Raw genomic sequence first — 20,287 nt, forward strand, 5'->3', positions numbered from 1 at the left:
GTTGAGGGGTGAAGGCGGGGGGGGGGGGAGGGGGAGATATCTCAGGTAAAATGTATCCGCCAATACTGCACGTCTTAATACTGTCAACTTGTTCGACAGGAATTTAACGCTTGACTTTATACCTGAGCGACAACCATCTTTGTGTAACATCTGAACACAATCTCCACAATCTTTGTGTAACATCTGAACACAATCTCCACAATCTTTGTGTAACATCAGAACACAATCTTTGTGTAACATCAGAACACAATCTTTGTGTAACATCAGAACACAATCTTTGTGTAACATTTGACCACAATCTTTGTGTAACATTTGACCACAATCTCCACAATCTTTATGTAACATTTGACCACAATCTTTGTATAACATCTGAACACAATCTTTGTGTAACATTTGACCACAATCTCCACAATCTTTGTGTAACATTTGACCACAACCTTTGTATAACATCTGAACACAATCTTTGTGTAACATCTGACCACAATCTTTGTGTAACATCAGAACACAATCTTTGTATAAGATCTGACCACAATCTCCACAATCTTTGTGTAACATTTGACCACAACCTTTGTATAACGTCTGACCACAATCTTTGTGTAACATCTGACCACAATCTTTGTGTAACATTTGACCACAATCTCCACAATCTTTGTGTAACATCAGAACACAATCTTTGTGTAACATCAGAACACAATCTTTGTGTAACATCTGAACACAATCTTTGTGTAACATTTGACCACAATCTTTGTATAACATCTGAACACAATCTTTGTGTAACATTTGAACACAATCTTTGTGTAACATTTGACCACAATCTTTGTATAACATCTGAACACAATCTTTGTGTAACATTTGAACACAATCTTTATATAACATCTGAACACAATCTTTGTGTAACATTTGACCACAATCTTTGTATAACGTCTGACCACAATCTTTGTGTAACATTTGACCACAATCTTTGTATAAGATCTGACCACAATCTTTGTGTAACATTTGAACACAATCTTTGTATAACATCTGAACACAATCTTTGTATAACATTTGACCACAATCTTTGTATAACATCTGACCACAATCTTTGTATAACATCTGCCTACAATCTCCACAATCTTTGTATAACATTTGAACACAATCTGCCATGATTACTGTACTCATTGGGTCCTCTTGAGGACATCCAGATAGAACATCTTCTAGTCCTCTAGAGAGGACATTAACTTGTGACTGTAATGTGGTCTACCCCCCCCTACCCCCCTACCCCCACCTCCGCCTACCAGCCCCGACCCCACGGGCCCTGTCAGAAGATCAGAGACCACGTGACGACGAGCAGAAGCGCTATCAATGTCGCCATCTGACGGTCCAGCAGGGGGGGGGGGGGAAGGGGGCAACCACGTGACCCAGACGGTCACAAGCAGTTAGCAGACGTCAAACGTGTAGAGGAGCAGACGTGACGTGTTGGGGGGGGGGGGGGGGGGTAAACGTGTTGCTTCCAATCTAGTCCGCTTGTATCTCTTTACTCGACAAACTGGGGGGGGGGGGGGGAGAAAAGGGATGGAAAGATATTTTTGGCGTCTGTGGTCAAACGGAAAGTTTTCTGATCTTGTTTAATGGAGAGTGACGTTCAACAGTTTGTAAAAATCTGGCCAATTTTTGGGGCAGAAAGTCGAGAGATGCCAGGTAGGCTTGGGAGTGCAACCATGACAGAATGACGTCACTCTAGGCTGGGAGTGCAACCATGACAGAATGACGTCACTCTAGGCTGGGAGTGCAACCATGACAGAATGACGTCACTCTAGGCTGGGAGTGCAACCATGACAGAATGACGTCACTCTAGGCTGGGAGTGCAACCATGACATAATGACGTCACTCTAGGCTGGGAGTGCAACCATGACAGAATGACGTCACTCTAGGCTGGGAGTGCAACCATGACAGAATGACGTCACTCTAGGCTGGGAGTGCAACCATGACATAATGACGTCACTCTAGGCTGGGAGTGCAACCATGACATAATGACGTCACTCTAGGCTGGGAGTGCAGCCATGACAGAATGACGTCACTCTAGGCTGGGAGTGCAGCCATGACTGAATGACGTCAGACTCACAACCATGATTGACCTATTTACTTCAGGATGAAATTTAAACCATCAACTCTACCAAATGAGGTCAACTAGGTGTGACGTCATGTTTGATGTAAGCGAGATGGGCATAATTCTGGCTCTCAAAGAGTTCATTTGTTTTCCACTACAATGCCGGGTATTCGCTAGGACTGAGTAGACTCAGGTACAGCCACCATAACTCGAGATTTTCGGAGTTGTCATAGCTTGCTCCATACTTCGAACAATTCTTAGGCCTATCTTTGTCAGTAGTTTTGTTTGGTCGAAAGTTGTTTTGTTTGGTCGATGGATTGGTCGATGATACTCCGTAAAAGTAGCTGAATGACCTTGACCTTGTGTCTGGCCACCGTAGTAGCTGGATAGAGCAAGGCTATTGGCTGTGTAGACTGACTGTCTAAACATTTAGTCTAACCCTGATGGACTGGACAAGTTGATGACAGAGGGACGTCAGTTCTTTGCCCCTGATATCTTCATCCGGCGCTCCGCAGGTCTTGTGGGGGTGGGGCAGGTTTTGTGGGGAGAGGGAGGGAGGGGCGGGCGGCGTGATCTCTGTACTATGTCTGACAAATCTGTTTCGGCCATACGTCTTCCTCAGACAGGCTAGAATATGCTGGAAACAAAACAGTGCAGCGACCTTGACAGTATTTAAATAGCTACACGTTACCATTTAGTGGCCAAGATTTTCCTCTTTTGATGGCCCAATGGCCAAGATACAGACACAAACTGGCCATCAACAAAAACAAAAAATAAGTTTCATAACGAGTGCCTCATTAATCTGTTTTATTCTTCAATAATTTATCCTAAAACATGAACATTATCCTCATGAAACTTTAACGATGGGATAAATATTTTTCATCCAAATAACAAAATGATTAGGATAAAAACATCATTCAGGTAAACATCATCCATATATAACATCATCCATATAAAACATCATCCATATATAACATCATCCTTATATAACATCATCCAGATATAAAACCCTTGAAATAAGACAAAAATTCCCACGACAAAAAGAAATCCAAGTATTTTCCTTAAAGCTGCGAACATTTTCCAGTTAGTTTCTGACGTGGAATGCTTATCAATAATTTAGTTTATTATGTAATTATGTAATTGTGTAATTGTGTAAATGTGAAATCAACACCTACACTGCCCCGTGTCTACATAATGCAATGGAACATCTGTGTGTGTGTGTGTGTGTGTGTGTGTAACAAATACATATGGATCTGTATATAAGATCAATGTCTGAATGTATGTATCACATTTCAACTATATACATATAAATGTATAAGAACTATGTATGTATGTATGTGTGTATAATAACTATGTATGTATGTGTAGAACATACTTATGTACATACATTTATTATTTCTGTACATATTTAAAATAAAAATGTCCCTCAAGCACAAAAAATATTTGCATATATTGGTGACGTCTTGACCCATTGACCCCCCCCCCCCTTCCCCTCCCCATCTAAAACAATATAGACACATACTTGACCAACTGAATCTAACACTACACGATCTATTGTGAAAGATTAGCAAACATGTGAATGTTTTGTTTTTTTTTGGCGATAGAACTAGTCAATGTGGCCGAATAGTGGGGGGGGGGGGGAGCGTTATGACGCGGGCCCTAGAGGTTGTTGCGGCTCTTTCGATGTATGCTGTACCAGTCGATTGGAGGAAAAACTCACAGGAAAAAAGTCACAGGAAAAAGGTCACAGGAAAAAAGTAACAGGAAAAGTCACAGGAAAACGGTCACAAATGTGTATTTACATGAAATTTGATAATACTTTTATGTTTCATACGATAAATACCCAAATTTTTTTACAATTCTCAAAACGTTATAAAATTATTTCTTAATACACATTTCTAACTTATTTTTCTATTTTCTGACTTTTTACTACAGTAAAACTTTTCTATGTGACTTTTTTCTGTGACTTTTTTTCCGTTCATCTAACTAGTCAGCTCCATCCCAAATGTTTTGACGCTGATCTAAATTTAGCTTCCATCTCTCCCACCTACACCCCCTTGCTCAAGAGGAAAAAGGTAATCGAGGAAAAGGTAATCGAGGAAAAGGTAATCGAGGAAAAGGTAATCGAGGAAAAAGGTAATCGAGGAAAAAGGACTAAAAATGTATTTAAAGCTTTTTTAAATCCAGGAATTTTTTGTATGAGTTTTGCAACACACACACACACACACCCACAAAGCCACACAGCAACACGCAGACACACACACACTTCCTGTCTCTTTCACACACACACACACACGGGTCTCGAAAACATTTTTTGTGTAGGACTTGTTTTTGTGGGGACCGTATCTGGGTCAAAGGGTGTCGTGTGTGTGTGTGTGTGTGTGTGTGTCAGTGAGTGTGTATGTCGGCTAGTGTGTGGGTGTGTGGGTGTGTGGACAACACCTGCTGGACGAGCTAGCCGTTTGCTAGAGGACGTCGGCAGTGACGTCATCTCTTGTGACGTCATCTCACGTTGACACTGAGGTCACGTGGGAACGTCTACACCGGAAGTGACGTCTCCATCAGCAGACTATTCCATGTTTTTAACACGCAACAAAAACAGTAAACAAAGTTTGACGTCACAGGGGTCCAGAACGTCACAGCGTCAATTTGGGTCGCGTCCTTGGTACGTGACCTTGGGTCGTCTCCTTGCTACGTGACCTTGGGTCGTCTCCTTGTTACGTGACCTTGGGTCGTCTCCTTGTCACGTGACCTTGGGTCGTCTCCTTGTCACGTGACCTTGGGTCGTCTCCTTGTTACGTGACCTTGGGTCGTCTCCTTGTCACGTGACCTTGGGTCGTCTCCTTGTTACGTGACCTTGGGTCGTCTCCTTGTCACGTGACCTTGGGTCGTCTCCTTGTTACGTGACCTTGGGTCGTCTCCTTGTCACGTGACCTTGGGTCGTCTCCTTGTCACGTGACCTTGGGTCGTCTCCTTGCTACGTGACCTTGGGTCGTCTCCTTGTCACGTGACCTTGGGTCCAAGGTAGAATTAGAAAATATTTGCATAATTTAATCACATTTCACATCAAATAATCACATGGTATTGTCTCAGTGGAATTCATTACTTTTTGAGAGCACCGGAAATGTGGACTTTGACCGGAAATATGACATTTAACCGGTAGCCCGAGTGTTTCCAATGAGTGCCGGTTGTTGGCATGACGAAATAAGCGTTAGTTTCGTGTCACGTGGGTGGGCGGGGTCAAGCATCACGTGTCACTCGGGGTCATCCAATCGTTGTACCTGGAAAAAGGAAAGATAATCAAACACGTGTTATTGGCGTCATTGACGGTCTTATTGTTAGATATTGGCGTCATTGACGGTCTTATTGTTAGATATTGGCGTCATTGACGGTCTTATTGTTAGATATTGGCGTCATTGACGGTCTTATTGTTAGATATTGGCGGCACAACAGTGGATTGAGATCAACCTGCCGGCTGAACAGTAAATTAGCCTGTACGCCAGCCTGCCCGCCAGCCTTCCCGCCAGTCTCCGTGCTACTCACCCCTCCAACAGACGAGACTTGGTGTTGGGCTGCTTGTGTTCTTTCTTCCACTTCATCCTCCTGTTCTGGAACCAGATCTTGATCTGACGCTCAGAGAGGGTCAGGGTGTGGGCGATCTCGATCCTGCGACGCCGCGTCAGATACCTGGGGGTCAAACAAGGTCAAGGTTAAGGTTACAAGAAGGAGGCAGTTGGAGGAGTATCCCCCCCTCCCAGCATAACTATGATGACATCACTACACGAGCCATAACCCATGTATTTATATCACCCACACCCCCACCATCAACCTATTTGTAAATCTTACCGGGGGGGGGGGGGGAGAGGTATGGGGTGGGCTGGGTCGGGTCGGGTCGCATCGACGGGGTGGGTGGGGTGGATGGAGTCTAATTGACGCATTCAACAGATTTGAGGGAGAAGGGTAGGTAAGTTAAAAGTAACCTGGGGGGGGGGGGATTAACGTCTTAGACCCGGGCCACGTGAAGCTATGAGTACATCAATAATTGTCTGGGTAGGGTAGAGGGTCAGCCAGATCATGTCATGAGCCTGACATGTATATGTCATGTACATATGTATGTCATGAGCCTGACATGTGTATGTCAGGAGCCTGACATATGTATGTCATGACTGTGACATATGTATGTCATGTACATATGTATGTCATGATCCTGACATGTGTATGTCATGAGCCTGACATGTGTATGTCATGTACATATGTATGTCATAAGCTGACCTGTGTATGTCATGTACATATGTATGTCATGTACATATGTATGTCATGAGCCTGACATATGTATATCATGAGCCTGACATGTGTATGTCATGAGCCTGACATATGTATGTCATGAGCCTGACATGTGTATGTCATGTACATATGTATGTCATGAGCCTGACATGTGTATGTCATGAGCCTGACATATGTATGTCATGTACATATGTATGTCATGAGCCTGACATATGTATGTCATGAGCCTGACATATGTATGTCATGTACATATGTATGTCATGAGCCTGACATGTGTATGTCATGTACATATGTATGTCATGAGCCTGACATATGTATGTCATGTACATATGTATGTCATGAGCCTGACATGTGTATGTCATGTACATATGTATGTCATGAGCCTGACATATGTATGTGATGTACATATGTATGTCATGAGCCTGACATGCGTATGTCATGTACATATGTATGTCATGAGCCTGACATGTGTATGTCATGTACATATGTATGTCATGAGCCTGACATATGTATGTCATGTACATATGTATGTCATGAGCCTGACATGTGTATGTCATGTACATATGTATGTCATGAGCCTGACCTGTGTATGTCATGTACATATGTATGTCATGAGCCTGACCTGTGTATGTCATGTACATATGTATGTCATGAGCTGACCTGTTAAAGTGGAACTCCTTCTCCAGCTCCAAGATCTGCTGTCTGGTGTATGCTGTCCTGTTTCTCTTAGACTCACTGACACACGTTGATGTGGCTGTGGAGGTAGAGGGGAGACTCAGGTGGGTCGGCAGGTGGGTCGGCAGGTGGGTCAGGTGTTTCGGCAGGTGGTTTAGGTGTGTCGGCAGGTGGGTCGGCAGGTGGGTCAGGTGTGTCGGCAGGTGGGTCAGGTGTGTCGGCAGGTGGGTCAGGTGTGTCGGCATGTGGGTTAGGTGTGTAGGCAGGTGGGTTAGGTGTGTCGGCAGGTGGGTCAGGTGTGTCGGCAGGTGGGTCAGGTGTGTCGGCAGGTGGGTCAGGTGTGTCGGCAGGTGGGTCAGGCGTGTCGGCAGGTGTGTCGGCAGGTGGGTGAGGTGTGTCGGCAGGTGGGTCAGGTGGGTCGGCAGGTGGGTCGGCAGGTGGATCAGGTGTGTCGGCAGGCGGATCGGCAGGTGTGTCAGGGATGTGCGTCATGTCTTTAATTGACTACAATGTATAATTTAGTCAGTGTTATGTAATTCGTATGGTGATGAAAAGGTTCCGATTTGGTTTTCGATATTGTAAAACTACGACCCCACTAGGATCCTACTACGACCCTTGATATTGTAAAATTACGAGCCCTGACACGTAAAACTACGACCCCACTACGACCCTACCACGACCCCTGACATTGTAAAACTACAACCCCACTATGCCTCCTGACAATGATAAGCTGCCACATTTGAAACTGTAATTTTGAATTCAACGACCCGAGTTCAAATCTCGGTAAAGCCAATTTTTTTTTCAATATTATTCTAAAGCTAACCATCAGTATTAGGACCTGTGAAGTGTTAGCGGACCTATGTTTCCGTCCAATGAACGGTATCACATTGTCACTGCCCCCCCCTTCCACGGTATCACATTGTCACTGCTCCCCCCCCCCTTCCACGGTATCACATTGTCACTGCCCCCCCTTCCACGGTATCACATTGTCACTGCTCCCCCCCCTTCCACGGTATCACATTGTCACTGCTCCCCCCCCCTTCCACGGTATCACATTGTCACTGCCCCCCCTTCCACGGTATCACATTGTCACTGCCCCCCCTTCCACGGTATCACATTGTCACTGCTCCCCCCCCCTTCCACGGTATCACATTGTCACTGCCCCCCCTTCCACGGTATCACAGTGTCACTGCCCCCCTTCCACGGTATCACATTGTCACTGCCCCCCCCTTCCACGGTATCACAGTGTCACTGCCCCCCCTTCCACGGTATCACATTGTCACTGCCCCCCCCCCTTCCACGGTATCACATTGTCACTGCCCCCCCCCCCTTCCACGGTATCACATTGTCACTGCTCCCCCCCCCCTTCCACGGTATGACATTGTCACTGCCCCCCCCCCCTTTCCACGGTATGACATTGTCACTGCCCCCCCCCCCTTTCCACGGTATCACATTGTCACTGCCCCCCTCCCCTTCCACGGTATCACATTGTCACTGCTCCCCCCCACCTTCCACGGTATGACATTGTCACTGCCCCCCCCCCTTTCCACGGTATCACATTGTCACTGCTCCCCCCCCCTTCCATGGTATCACATTGTCACTGCCCCCCCCCTTCCACGGTATCACATTGTCACTGCCCCCCCCCCCCCTTCCATCACCGTGGCGGCCACCAGCTTTCACCCCTGACATGTTTATGGGGAGATAATTCCTGCAGACTTCCCGCGGTTGTCGTGTGGCTTTATGTTGCTGTGTTGGACGGTTTGTCAACCACCCCCTCACACACAGCCACACATTAAACTAACTCCCCCACACACAGCCACACATTAAACTAACTCCCCCACCACCCACACATCTACACATTGAACTGACCCACACAACCACACAGATTAGAATGTGACACATCCGCTGAATATCCAGCCCCATCCTCTCCCCCACCCCCACCCCCGACAGCTCCCCCACCCACACATAACAGCGACGATGGAGCTGATAGAGACACTAGCTTAATTAACTGCGGTCTAAAAGCTAATTAACAACTAATTTTTAATTACAGGTGTGAACTAGGAGTTATGTGCCCCACTCTCCCCCCCCCCCACCCCTTGTGCACTCAGAACATGTTGGCCGTGAGTTAATGGGGCATCACGTGATTCCCGTCAACATTGATAGCCTTCAGGGCATGATGGTCGGACAAGAGGGCACTGAAATGGATTATTTTAAAAAGTCACAGGAAAAAGTCACAAATGTGTATTTGCATGGACTTTGTTACTACTTTTATGGTTAAATATTCAGAAACAGAAAACGATTAATTAAATGTAATGCAGGCTAAACAATTAGATATATGTGCATAAGTTGTATTCGTATGCCAGTATTTATAACACACGTACAATTGTTTAGTCTGAAGTATATAAGTTTTAATTCCGTGTACATATAAGATTTAACAGAATTTAGTAGAATGTAAAAGAATGTTTAAACTTAGCTTTCATCTAAGTTTTTAATGCGAACTTTAATTTTGCGTAAAACGGAAAAAAGAAATAGTCAAAATGATTTGCTATTCTCTAGTCTGTAATTGACGCAATAATGTGGACTTACAAAAACATACAAAACACCATAATGCACCTACATTTCTTTTGAAATTATTCGTTATACCGGGTATTCAAATACACATGTAACACAATTTGAGGCAGTTGTGTACAATAATGTTATGGTAGTTTTACTTAAGGAGATAAATTATGATAATTATTGCGAACTTCAATGCTTTTGAAGTTTATAAATATGTCACAAACAGAAGCACATGTTTAAAACCCCAAACACAAAGTTCAACTTGTATCAAATATATTTCTTACAAATGTATGGTAGGTAATATGATGGTAGGTACTAATGGTAAGTACTGGATGTTAAGTACTGGATGGTAGGTACTGGATGATAGGTACAGGATGGTAGGTACTGGATGGTAGGTACTGGATGGTAAGTACTGGATGTTAAGTACTGGATGGTAGGTACTGGATGATAGGTACAGGATGGTAGGTACTGGATGGTAGGTACTGGATGGTAAGTACTGGATGGTAGGTACTGGATGATAGGTACAGGATGGTAGGTACTGGATGGTAGGTACTGGATGGTAGGTACTGGATGGTAGGAGTGAGTGGTCTGATAAAACTGTAAACTGCGACAACTCTAATGAGAGGACATGACTGTGACGTACAGGTGAGTGACTGGTAAGTCAACTTGACTGTGACTTAGAGTCTGGTAAGTCAACTTGACTGTGACTTAGAGTCTGGTAAGTCAACATGACTGTGACGTACAGGTGAGTGACTGGTAAGTCAACATAACTGTGACTTAGAGTCAGGTAAGTCAACTTGACTGTGACTTAGAGTCAGGTAAGCCAACATGACTGTTGCCGCTGCAGCACAAATGTTGTTGTCACTAGGCAGGTGATGACGTGCTGGAATCGTTGTGTCAACACGCGGGTCTGTGGGAATCTCGGCTGCTCCCACTGGCCGGGGGGGGGGGGGGGGTGTTTAGTAAGGGAGAGGGGTTGGTATCTAGCCGCTGTGGGGGGGGGTTGTAAGGGAGAGGGGCTGGTATCTAGCCGCTGGGGGGGGGGTTGTAAGGGAGAGGGGCTGGTATCTAGCCGCTGGGGGGGGGGGGGGGTTGTAAGGGAGAGGGGCTGGTATCTAGCCGCTGGGGGGGGGGGGTTGTAAGGGAGAGGGGCTGGTATCTAGCCGCTGGGGGGGGGGTTGTAAGGGAGAGGGGCTGGTATCTAGCCGCTGGGGGGGGGGTTGTAAGGGAGAGGGGCTGGTATCTAGCCGCTGGGGGGGGGGGGTTGTAAGGGAGAGGGGCTGGTATCTAGCCGCTGTGGGGGGGGGGGGGTTGTAAGGGAGAGGGGCTGGTATCTAGCCGCTGGGGGGGGGGGTTGTAAGGGAGAGGGGCTGGTATCTAGCCGCTGGGGGGGGGGGGGGTTGTAAGGGAGAGGGGCTGGTATCTAGCCGCTGGGGGGGGGGGTTGTAAGGGAGAGGGGCTGGTATCTAGCCGCTGGGGGGGGGGTTGTAAGGGAGAGGGGCTGGTATCTAGCCGCTGGGGGGGGGGTTGTAAGGGAGAGGGGCTGGTATCTAGCCGCTGGGGGGGGGGGTGTTTAGTAAGGGAGAGGGGCTGGTATCTAGCCGCTGGGGGGGGGGTTGTAAGGGAGAGGGGCTGGTATCTAGCCGCTGGGGGGGGGGGGGGGGTTGTAAGGGAGAGGGGCTGGTATCTAGCCGCTGGGGGGGAGGGGGGTTGTAAGGGAGAGGGGCTGGTATCTAGCCGCTGGGGGGGGGGGGGGTTGTAAGGGAGAGGGGCTGGTATCTAGCCGCTGGGGGGGGGGGGTTGTAAGGGAGAGGGGCTGGTATCTAGCCGCTGGGGGGGGGGGGTTGTAAGGGAGAGGGGCTGGTATCTAGCCGCTGGGGGGGGGGGGGGGCTGGTATCTAGCCGCTGTGGGGGGGGGGCTGGTATCTAGCCGCTGGGGGGGGGGGGGGGCTGGTATCTAGCCGCTGTGGGGGGGGGCTGGTATCTAGCCGCTGGGGGGGGGGGCTGGTATCTAGCCGCTGGGGGGGGGGGGGGGCTGGTATCTAGCCGCTGGGGGGGGGGGCTGGTATCTAGCCGCTGGGGGGGGGCTGGTATCTAGCCGCTGTGGGGGGGGGGGGCTGGTATCTAGCCGCTGGGGGGGGGGCTGGTATCTAGCCGCTGGGGGGGGGGCTGGTATCTAGCCGCTGGGGGGGGGGGGCTGCGACACAACGTGGCTACATACCCCAGGGGTCGCTAAAGTTTTTTCTGACCAATGACTACATTCTACACGGACACACACACGGATACATAGACACATACATGGACACACCGATACATGGACACACCGACATATGGACACACCGACATATTGACACACAGACACACCGACATATGGACACACCGACATATTGGCACACAGACACACCGACATATGGACACACCGACATATGGACACACCGACATATAGACATATGGACACACCGACATATGGACACACCGACATATTGGCACACAGACACACCGACATATGGACACACCGACATATTGGCACACAGACACACCGACATATGGACACACCGACATATTGGCACACAGACACACCGACATATGGACACACCGACATATGGACACACCGACATATAGACATATGGACACACCGACATATGGACACACCGACATATTGGCACACAGACACACCGACATATGGACACACCGACATATTGGCACACAGACACACCGACATATGGACACACCGACATATTGGCACACAGACACACCGACACATGGACACACCGACATATGGACACACCGACATATAGACATATGGACACACCGACATATAGACATATGGACACACCGACATATGGACACACCGACATATAGACATATGGACACACCGACATATGGACACACCGACACACCGACATATGGAAACACCGACATATGGACACACCGACACATGGACACACCGACACATGGACACATGGACACACCGACATATAGACACACCAACATATGGACACACTGACATATGGACACACCGGCATATAGACACACCAACATATGGACACACCGACATATGGACACACCGACATATAGACATATGGACACACCGACACACCGACATATGGACACACCGACATATGGACACACCGACACACCGACATATGGACACACCGACATATGGATATAGCTACAAGGACTGCATTAGATATAAAATATACAGAGGTCCTGGTTTTAATCTTTAAAACCATAAAATATAGACTACTTTAGATCTTAAAAACCATATTTTTAATAAAACCGTTTTAATAACAAGCTTTTACGTAATAATGCACTGAAACGGAGAAAATGAATGTTTCTTTACATATATAATAATACACTACTATTTCAATAACTGTAAAGAAAAGCGGGGGTAACTTTATTATCTATTTGATACCTTTGCTAATATTTAGGAAGAGACCCACGCTTTTATTTATAGTTATTTAAATAGTAGTATATTATTATATATGTAAAGAAAATCATTTATTTTCTACTTTTTAGTGCACTATTACATAAAAAATTAATTTAATTTTATGGTTGTGACAAGAATGCAATAAACAATGACATCACATGCCACATGTTTAAACTACGGAAAGGACACAACACCAATGGCGTCATCTTCCAATTTTAGAATATGAAAAAATGAACTATTTCATTCAAATTTGATTTAGACCTACTTATCGGGACGTACATTTTGAAATGTATACAATTTTCTCGGTCAAAGAAATACAAATTACTTTTTTTTTAAAAACAAATACATAATGACCATTGAACAGCCGGGTTTTTAACGGAATCATTTAAGTCTCTTAATCAGTGTGCGCCTATGTTATTTTAAATGTGTCGGATTTTTAGCTATTTAGTTATTTCTATATTTTAAAGATAATCATTTATTTTCTACTTTTTTAGTGCATTATTACATAAAAGCTTGTTATTAAAACGTTTTTTAATGAATTCTTTTTTTATGGTTTTAAAGATTAAAACTAGTCTATATTTTTACAATCTTTTCTTTAACTTGATTCTTCTGTCTGTCATCAGTCTAGATCGGAACGCCCGAGCAAAATTTCGGGCACTTCTAACTGACAGATACGGTTCATAGTTGGTACGTGGGTCAAGACATGAAGATAATGTAATATGAAATTACATTTGAGTTAATTGGATGCCTAATTAATATTTTATTTATTAATTAAAATTGTGTCCAAATTAATAGGCAGTCTTATCCAACTATTCCGCACTATTATACGCGCGTTCATTAGGTGCGCAATAGATTTTAGTTAAGTAACTCTATTACAAATAAAATAAACCGGGACTGATCTCCCCTAAGCTTTCTAAACACTACGGGGGATGGCAACTCGGGATATAGACAATATTTTAAATCCATTTTTACTTTCTCGTATATACGAAGTATAGAGAAAGTCTTGTAATCGTGCAAAAAAAAAAAAAAAATCGAGATTTTTACAAATCTCGACGTTTTACACCTCACTGATACGGAAAAACATAATTTTGCAATCTTGTCCGTATGTCTGTGTGTCTGGCTGTCTGTCTGTCTGTCCATGTGTAAACACGATAACTTGAGTACCGTTACAGCTAGGTTGATGAAATTTCATATATAAGTATTTTATCAAAATCGTAGATCCTTATCAACTTTTGAGCGATTTCCGATAACCGGAAGTGGTACTTTTCCTACTTTGAATTTTTCAAAAGCCTATAACTTGAGTACTATTTCAGATAGATAAATGAAATTTCACATGTAAGTAAAAGATCTAATTCTCTACCTTCTGTTAAATTTTGAGTAAATTCCGTTGACTGGAAGTAGTAATTTACGCTACTTCCGATTTCTCAAAAAACTAATGTAAATTTTAAAAGTACTAATAATATTGCGCACTATTATGCGCTTTTTTATTTGGCGTTCACTTGGTGTGCAATTAATTTGTCTAAGAGATTTTATTCTATTTTTAAAACTTTAAGTATTTAAAATGGATTAAAAATCATGTCTATAACCCGAGTTCCCATCAGAGTTTCTTCCAGGCATCTCTTCGGGGGGGCGAAGCCCCCCCGAAAATTTTTTACCGCCCCCCCGAACAAAATAAAATTTATATAATTTATATAGAAAATATATACTTTTAACAGTGTCCGCCCCCCCGAAGAAAGTTTACCGCCCCCCCGAAGATTTCAAGTGCCCCCCCGGAGAAAAAAGTCTGGAAGAAACACTGGTTCCCATCCCCTGTTATTTATTATAAGAATATTCGAGAAAGTTTAGGGGAGATCACTCCCGGTTTATTGATTACTTAAACTTTTTAAAATAGAATATAAACTCTTAGAAAAATAAATTGCACACCAAGTGAACGCCAAACAAAATGTGCATAATAGTGCGGGATATTATTAGTACTTTATAAATTCACATGCGTTTTTTTGAGAAATTTGAAATAGCGTACATTACAATTTCCGGTCAATCTGAAATAGTATTTAAGTTATAGGCTTTTTAAAAATTGAAAGTAGAAAAAGTTCCACTTCCAGTTAACGGAAATCGCTAAAAAGTTTATACGAATCTACAAATTTTATAATATACTTATATTTGAAATTTCACCAACCTAGCTATAACGGTACTCAAGTTATCGTGTTTACAGACACACACATACACACACACACACACACACACACATACACACACAGACATACGGACAAAATTGCAAAATTATGTTTTTCCGACTCAACGAGGTGTAAAGCGTCGAGATTTGAAAAAATCTCGATTTTTTTTTTGCACGATTACAATACTTTCTCTATAGGCCTACTCTGTATAAAAGAGAAAGTAAAAAAAATGTTTTAAAAATTCACCAATGTTTCCTATAAGCTGTGTGTCTGTTCACCAATGTTTCCTATAAGCTGTGTGTATATTCACCAATGTTTCCTATAAGCTGTGTGTCTGTTCACCAATGTTTCCTATAAGCTGTGTGTATATTCACCAATGTTTCCTATAAGCTGTGTGTCTATTCACCAATGTTTCCTATAAGCTGTGTGTCTGTTCACCAATGTTTCCTATAAGCTGTGTGTCTATTCACCAATGTTTCCTATAAGCTGTGTGTCTATTCACCAATGTTTCCTATAAGCTGTGTGTCTATTCACCAATGTTTCCTATAAGCTGTGTGTCTGTTCACCAATGTTTCCTATAAGCTGTGTGTCTATTCACCAATGTTTCCTATAAGCTGTATGTCTGTTCACCAATGTTTCCTATAAGCTGTGTGTCTGTTCACCAATGTTTCCTATAAGCTGTGTGTCTGTTCACCAATGTTTCCTATAAGCTGTGTGTCTGTTCACCAATGTTTCCTATAAGCTGTGTGTCTGTTCACCAATGTTTCCTATAAGCTGTGTGTCTGTTCACCAATGTTTCCTATAAGCTGTGTGTCTGTTCACCAATGTTTCCTATAAGCTGTGTGTCTATTCACCAATGTTTCCTATAAGCTGTGTGTCTATTCACCAATGTTTCCTATAAGCTGTGTGTCTGTTCACCAATGTTTCCTATAAGCTGTGTGTCTGTTCACCAATGTTTCCTATAAGCTGTGTGTCTATTCACCAATGTTTCCTATAAGCTGTGTGTCTATTCACCAATGTTTCCTATAAGCTGTGTGTCTGTTCACCAATGTTTCCTATAAGCTGTGTGTCTGTTCACCAATGTTTCCTATAAGCTGTGTGTCTGTTCACCAATGTTTCCTATAAGCTGTGTGTCTGTTCACCAATGTTTCCTATAAGCTGTGTGTCTGTTCACCAATGTTTCCTATAAGCTGTGTGTCTATTCACCAATGTTTCCTATAAGCTGTGTGTCTGTTCACCAATGTTTCCTATAAGCTGTGTGTCTATTCACCAATGTTTCCTATAAGCTGTGTGTCTGTTCTCTGTTCACCAATGTTTCCTATAAGCTGTGTGTCTGTTCACCAATGTTTCCTATAAGCTGTGTGTCTATTCACCAATGTTTCCTATAAGCTGTGTTTATTCATTTTGTAAACTAGGTTTATCCTTGTATCTTTTCTAACCCGGCGCACACAAAATAGATGTTGCACGCGAACGTTTCATCTTAGTGGGAATGTTAGTTTCAGACAGCCATTTCTAAGGCAAACTTTGTTATGTTTTTTCATTGGCTAGCTGAAAATATCCTACAATAAACAAACTTCACTGACGACTTTGGACTTGTAAATGTATAGACCAGTATAATTAGACTAATGATTGTTACTTCATTAAGTGATCAGCATCCATAGCGGCCTTGGTGATTAAGATAATGATTAACCTTAATTTCTTAATTAATGGCCTTGTGTATATTAAACTTTGGTTCTATTAAATAAAGTTTGATTGATGCATTGTGAATTAAGTAACTCATAGAAATTATGACGTAATGTTGGCCAAGGGGTGCTAAAATTGGGTGACGTCACACAGAAATGTAACATTGGTGCTACATAATACAACCAAACAGTTGATGCCGTTAAACACGTTCTAAATAATCTTGACCCTCACAAAATAACAAGATTATTAAAAGTTAGAGTAGCAAGCGGAGCCGTCAACAAAATACTGAAATGATAGACCAAGTTTTGACAGACCAAACTTTGACAGACCAAACTTTGACAGACCAAACTTTGACAGACCAAACTTTGACATACCAAAGTTTGACAGACCAAACTTTGACAGACCAAACTTTGACAGACCAAACTTTGACAGACCAAACTTTGACGGACCAAGCTTTGACAGACCAAGCTTTGACATACCAAACTTTGACAGACCAAACTTTGACAGACCAAACTTTGACAGACCAAACTTTGACAGACCAAACTTTGACAGACCAAACTTTGACAGACCAAACTTTGACAGACCAAACTTTGACAGACCAAACTTTGACAGACCAAACTTTGACAGACCAAACTTTGACATACCAAAGTTTGACAGACCAAACTTTGACAGACCAAACTTTGACAGACCAAACTTTGACAGACCAAACTTTGACGGACCAAGCTTTGACAGACCAAGCTTTGACATACCAAACTTTGACAGACCAAACTTTGACAGACCAAACTTTGACAGACCAAACTTTGACAGACCAAACTTTGACAGACCAAACTTTGACAGACCAAACTTTGACAGACCAAACTTTGACAGACCAAACTTTGACAGACCAAACATTGACAGACCAAGCTTTGACAGACCAAACTTTGACAGACCAAACTTTGACAGACCAAACTTTGACGGATCAGTATCTAAGCGTTTCCCTAAAGCCTAAAAAAACCCAGAGAATTGAGTTCCCGCTGACAAAAAATGTTTGTTTACAGATTAGCGGCGACAAATTTATGTCACGTCTTCTTAACTCTGGCACATTTCATTTGTACTGTCAATTGAGTCGACGCGATAGTCAATTTGTGTGTCTCAATTTGTGTCTCAATTTGTGTCTCAATGTGTGTGGCTCAATTTGTGTCTCAATTTTTGTGTCTTAGAAAAGTGAATTTAATGTTTTGGCGAACTGAGGGTTGTTAAATGATGACAATTATAAAAATTGGAATTACATCAATAATAATAAATATAATAATAATAATAATAAAATAATAATAATAAAATAATAATAATAATAATAATAATAATAATAATAATAATAATAATAATAATAATAATAATAATAATAATAATAATAGTAATAATAGTAATAGTAATTAATGGTAATAGTAGTAATGATAATAATAATAATAATAATAATAATAATAATAATAATAATAATAATAATAATAATAATAATAATAATAATAATAATAATAATAATAATAATAATAATAATAATAATAATAAATTCATGTAACTGGATATTATTATTATAAAACCAATGTTATAATACTAATAATAAAATTATAGAGAGTTAACGAGCTTTTATTTCTAATGCTTGATCTAGCCAACAAATGAATAAATTAGAAATGTTAAATTAGACGACACCACTGCGACCACTACTACTGCTACTACTGCTACTGTACTACTGCTACTACTACGACTACTACTACTACTACTACTACTAATACTACTACTACTACTACGACTACTACGACTACTACTACTACGACTACTAAAGAACTTACATTTCCCAGTCTGCGACTTCTTCATCCACGGGTAGATGTGTGGTCTGACATCGTCCAGCTGGGGTTTGATGCCGTTGTATCCCGGGTAGTCCAGACTTCCGGTCAGTTGGGTCAAGCCGTGCTTCGCCCCGTCCCCATAGGGGCGTGTGACGTCATGCTGTTGGATGAGGTTCAAGGCCGTGTCGGGGGTGTAGGCGGGTCTGCTGGGGACCCCGGGGGACATGTCATGGCCAAGGTACCCGCTGCTCATGTAGTGCAGGCTGTTGATCTGCGTCATGGAGTCATGCGTCATGGAGTCATGCGTCATGCAGGGCGTCATGGCGCCGTCCTTAACATCGTCCACAGTCACGGGAATCTGATGCTGCACGTAGCGGTACTGGTTGCCATGGTTACCAGCCGAGTCCTCCTGCCCCAGGTCCTGTAGGACATGCACAGATCTGGGTCCTACAAGGACCCTCTGCGCGTCGTCCAATGAGTAGACGGATCGGCTGGGTACTGGCTGAGCCTGCTCATGATTCTGGCTGCCCATGGGGGGGAAGGGGGGAGAACTGACGTAGCTACGCGACAGGTCAACGACCTGATGGCTGTAGCTGACGTCACGACACGCCATCTCCGACAGTGTCTGATAAGTATCCTGATGATAAGTGCTGGTATCCTGATGATAAGTGCTTGTATCCTGATGATAGTTGCTTGTATCCTGATGATAGTTGCTGGTATCATGTGATGACTTGGGCTTGATATCCTCGTCATCGCTCTCCCCCTTCGTTGTGTTTTCGTCTTCTTCATCGGCGCTATCATCGCTACAGCGCCTAGAGCCGGTCTGACGGTCACCCAACTGTCCGGCCCTACAGCCGGTCTCTTCGCTGAACCCACGGGGGGAAGAAGCGATAGACGAGCATCCGGTGGGAGTTTGCCGGAAGTCACCGGCCGGATCCGGGTAACTCTGGCCTGTCCGTGGGCAGCTGAAAGTTTGGCTGCGGGTGTCTTGGTACCCGCGGGTCCCGTGGGTCGCGGGATTGTAGCCGTAGCAGATGACGCCCGGCTGGGAGAACACGTCCCGGTAATCGTAGCTCTCATCCTGCCGGAAGCCGGATTGTTCTGTCGGGTAACCGGATTGTTCTGTTGGGTAGCCGGGCTGCTCAGCTGGATAGCCGGGTTGTTCGGCGGGGTAGCCGGCCTGGGTTGGGTGGTATCCGCCCTGGGGTGAAGACACGAACTCGCTGCTGTCTGTCGGGCCGACAGCCGGCAAACTGAAGCCGGAATCTTCCGTGTGTGTCGGCGTAAGACAAGCCATGTTGGCCATTAATTTTCTGGTGTCTGGCTGTAAGTAATGACCCGCTCCCTGCTCTCTCCTGTAAAAATGGGAACTGTAGCCCCGCCCACTACAGACCTGCCACTCCACGTGACGTACAGCCGACCAATCAACGAGCGAGCTGTCAGGCGGGGGAGAAGGGGGGGGGGGGAGCAGGAAACAAAAGGTGGAATTTAAAACACGGAGGTTAATTATTAATTATATGTTGTGGTTTCAACGGCATGTCCTTTTACACTCGCACACACACACTCACACACACAC

At 44.0% G+C, this 20,287-nt stretch overlaps 1 protein-coding gene across 1 annotated transcript; it reads right to left on the minus strand.

The window, feature by feature from the left end:
- Window positions 1-2,885: 2,885 nt before the first annotated feature.
- Window positions 2,886-20,021, minus strand: LOC131928452 (uncharacterized). Its single transcript, XM_059284508.1, has 4 exons — window positions 18,715-20,021; window positions 7,031-7,124; window positions 5,630-5,773; window positions 2,886-5,367 (listed from the first exon to the last, which is right to left on the minus strand). Exons 1-4 carry the CDS (start codon window positions 20,015-20,017, stop codon window positions 5,334-5,336), a joined length of 1,575 nt encoding a protein of 524 aa, XP_059140491.1. The 5' UTR covers window positions 20,018-20,021; the 3' UTR covers window positions 2,886-5,333.
- Window positions 20,022-20,287: the final 266 nt, after the last annotated feature.

This window comes from Physella acuta, unplaced genomic scaffold, assembly GCF_028476545.2.
Source record: "Physella acuta isolate Inbredline_101_S28 unplaced genomic scaffold, ASM2847654v3 ptg001504l, whole genome shotgun sequence".
Classification (NCBI taxonomy): Eukaryota; Metazoa; Mollusca; class Gastropoda; family Physidae; genus Physella; species Physella acuta.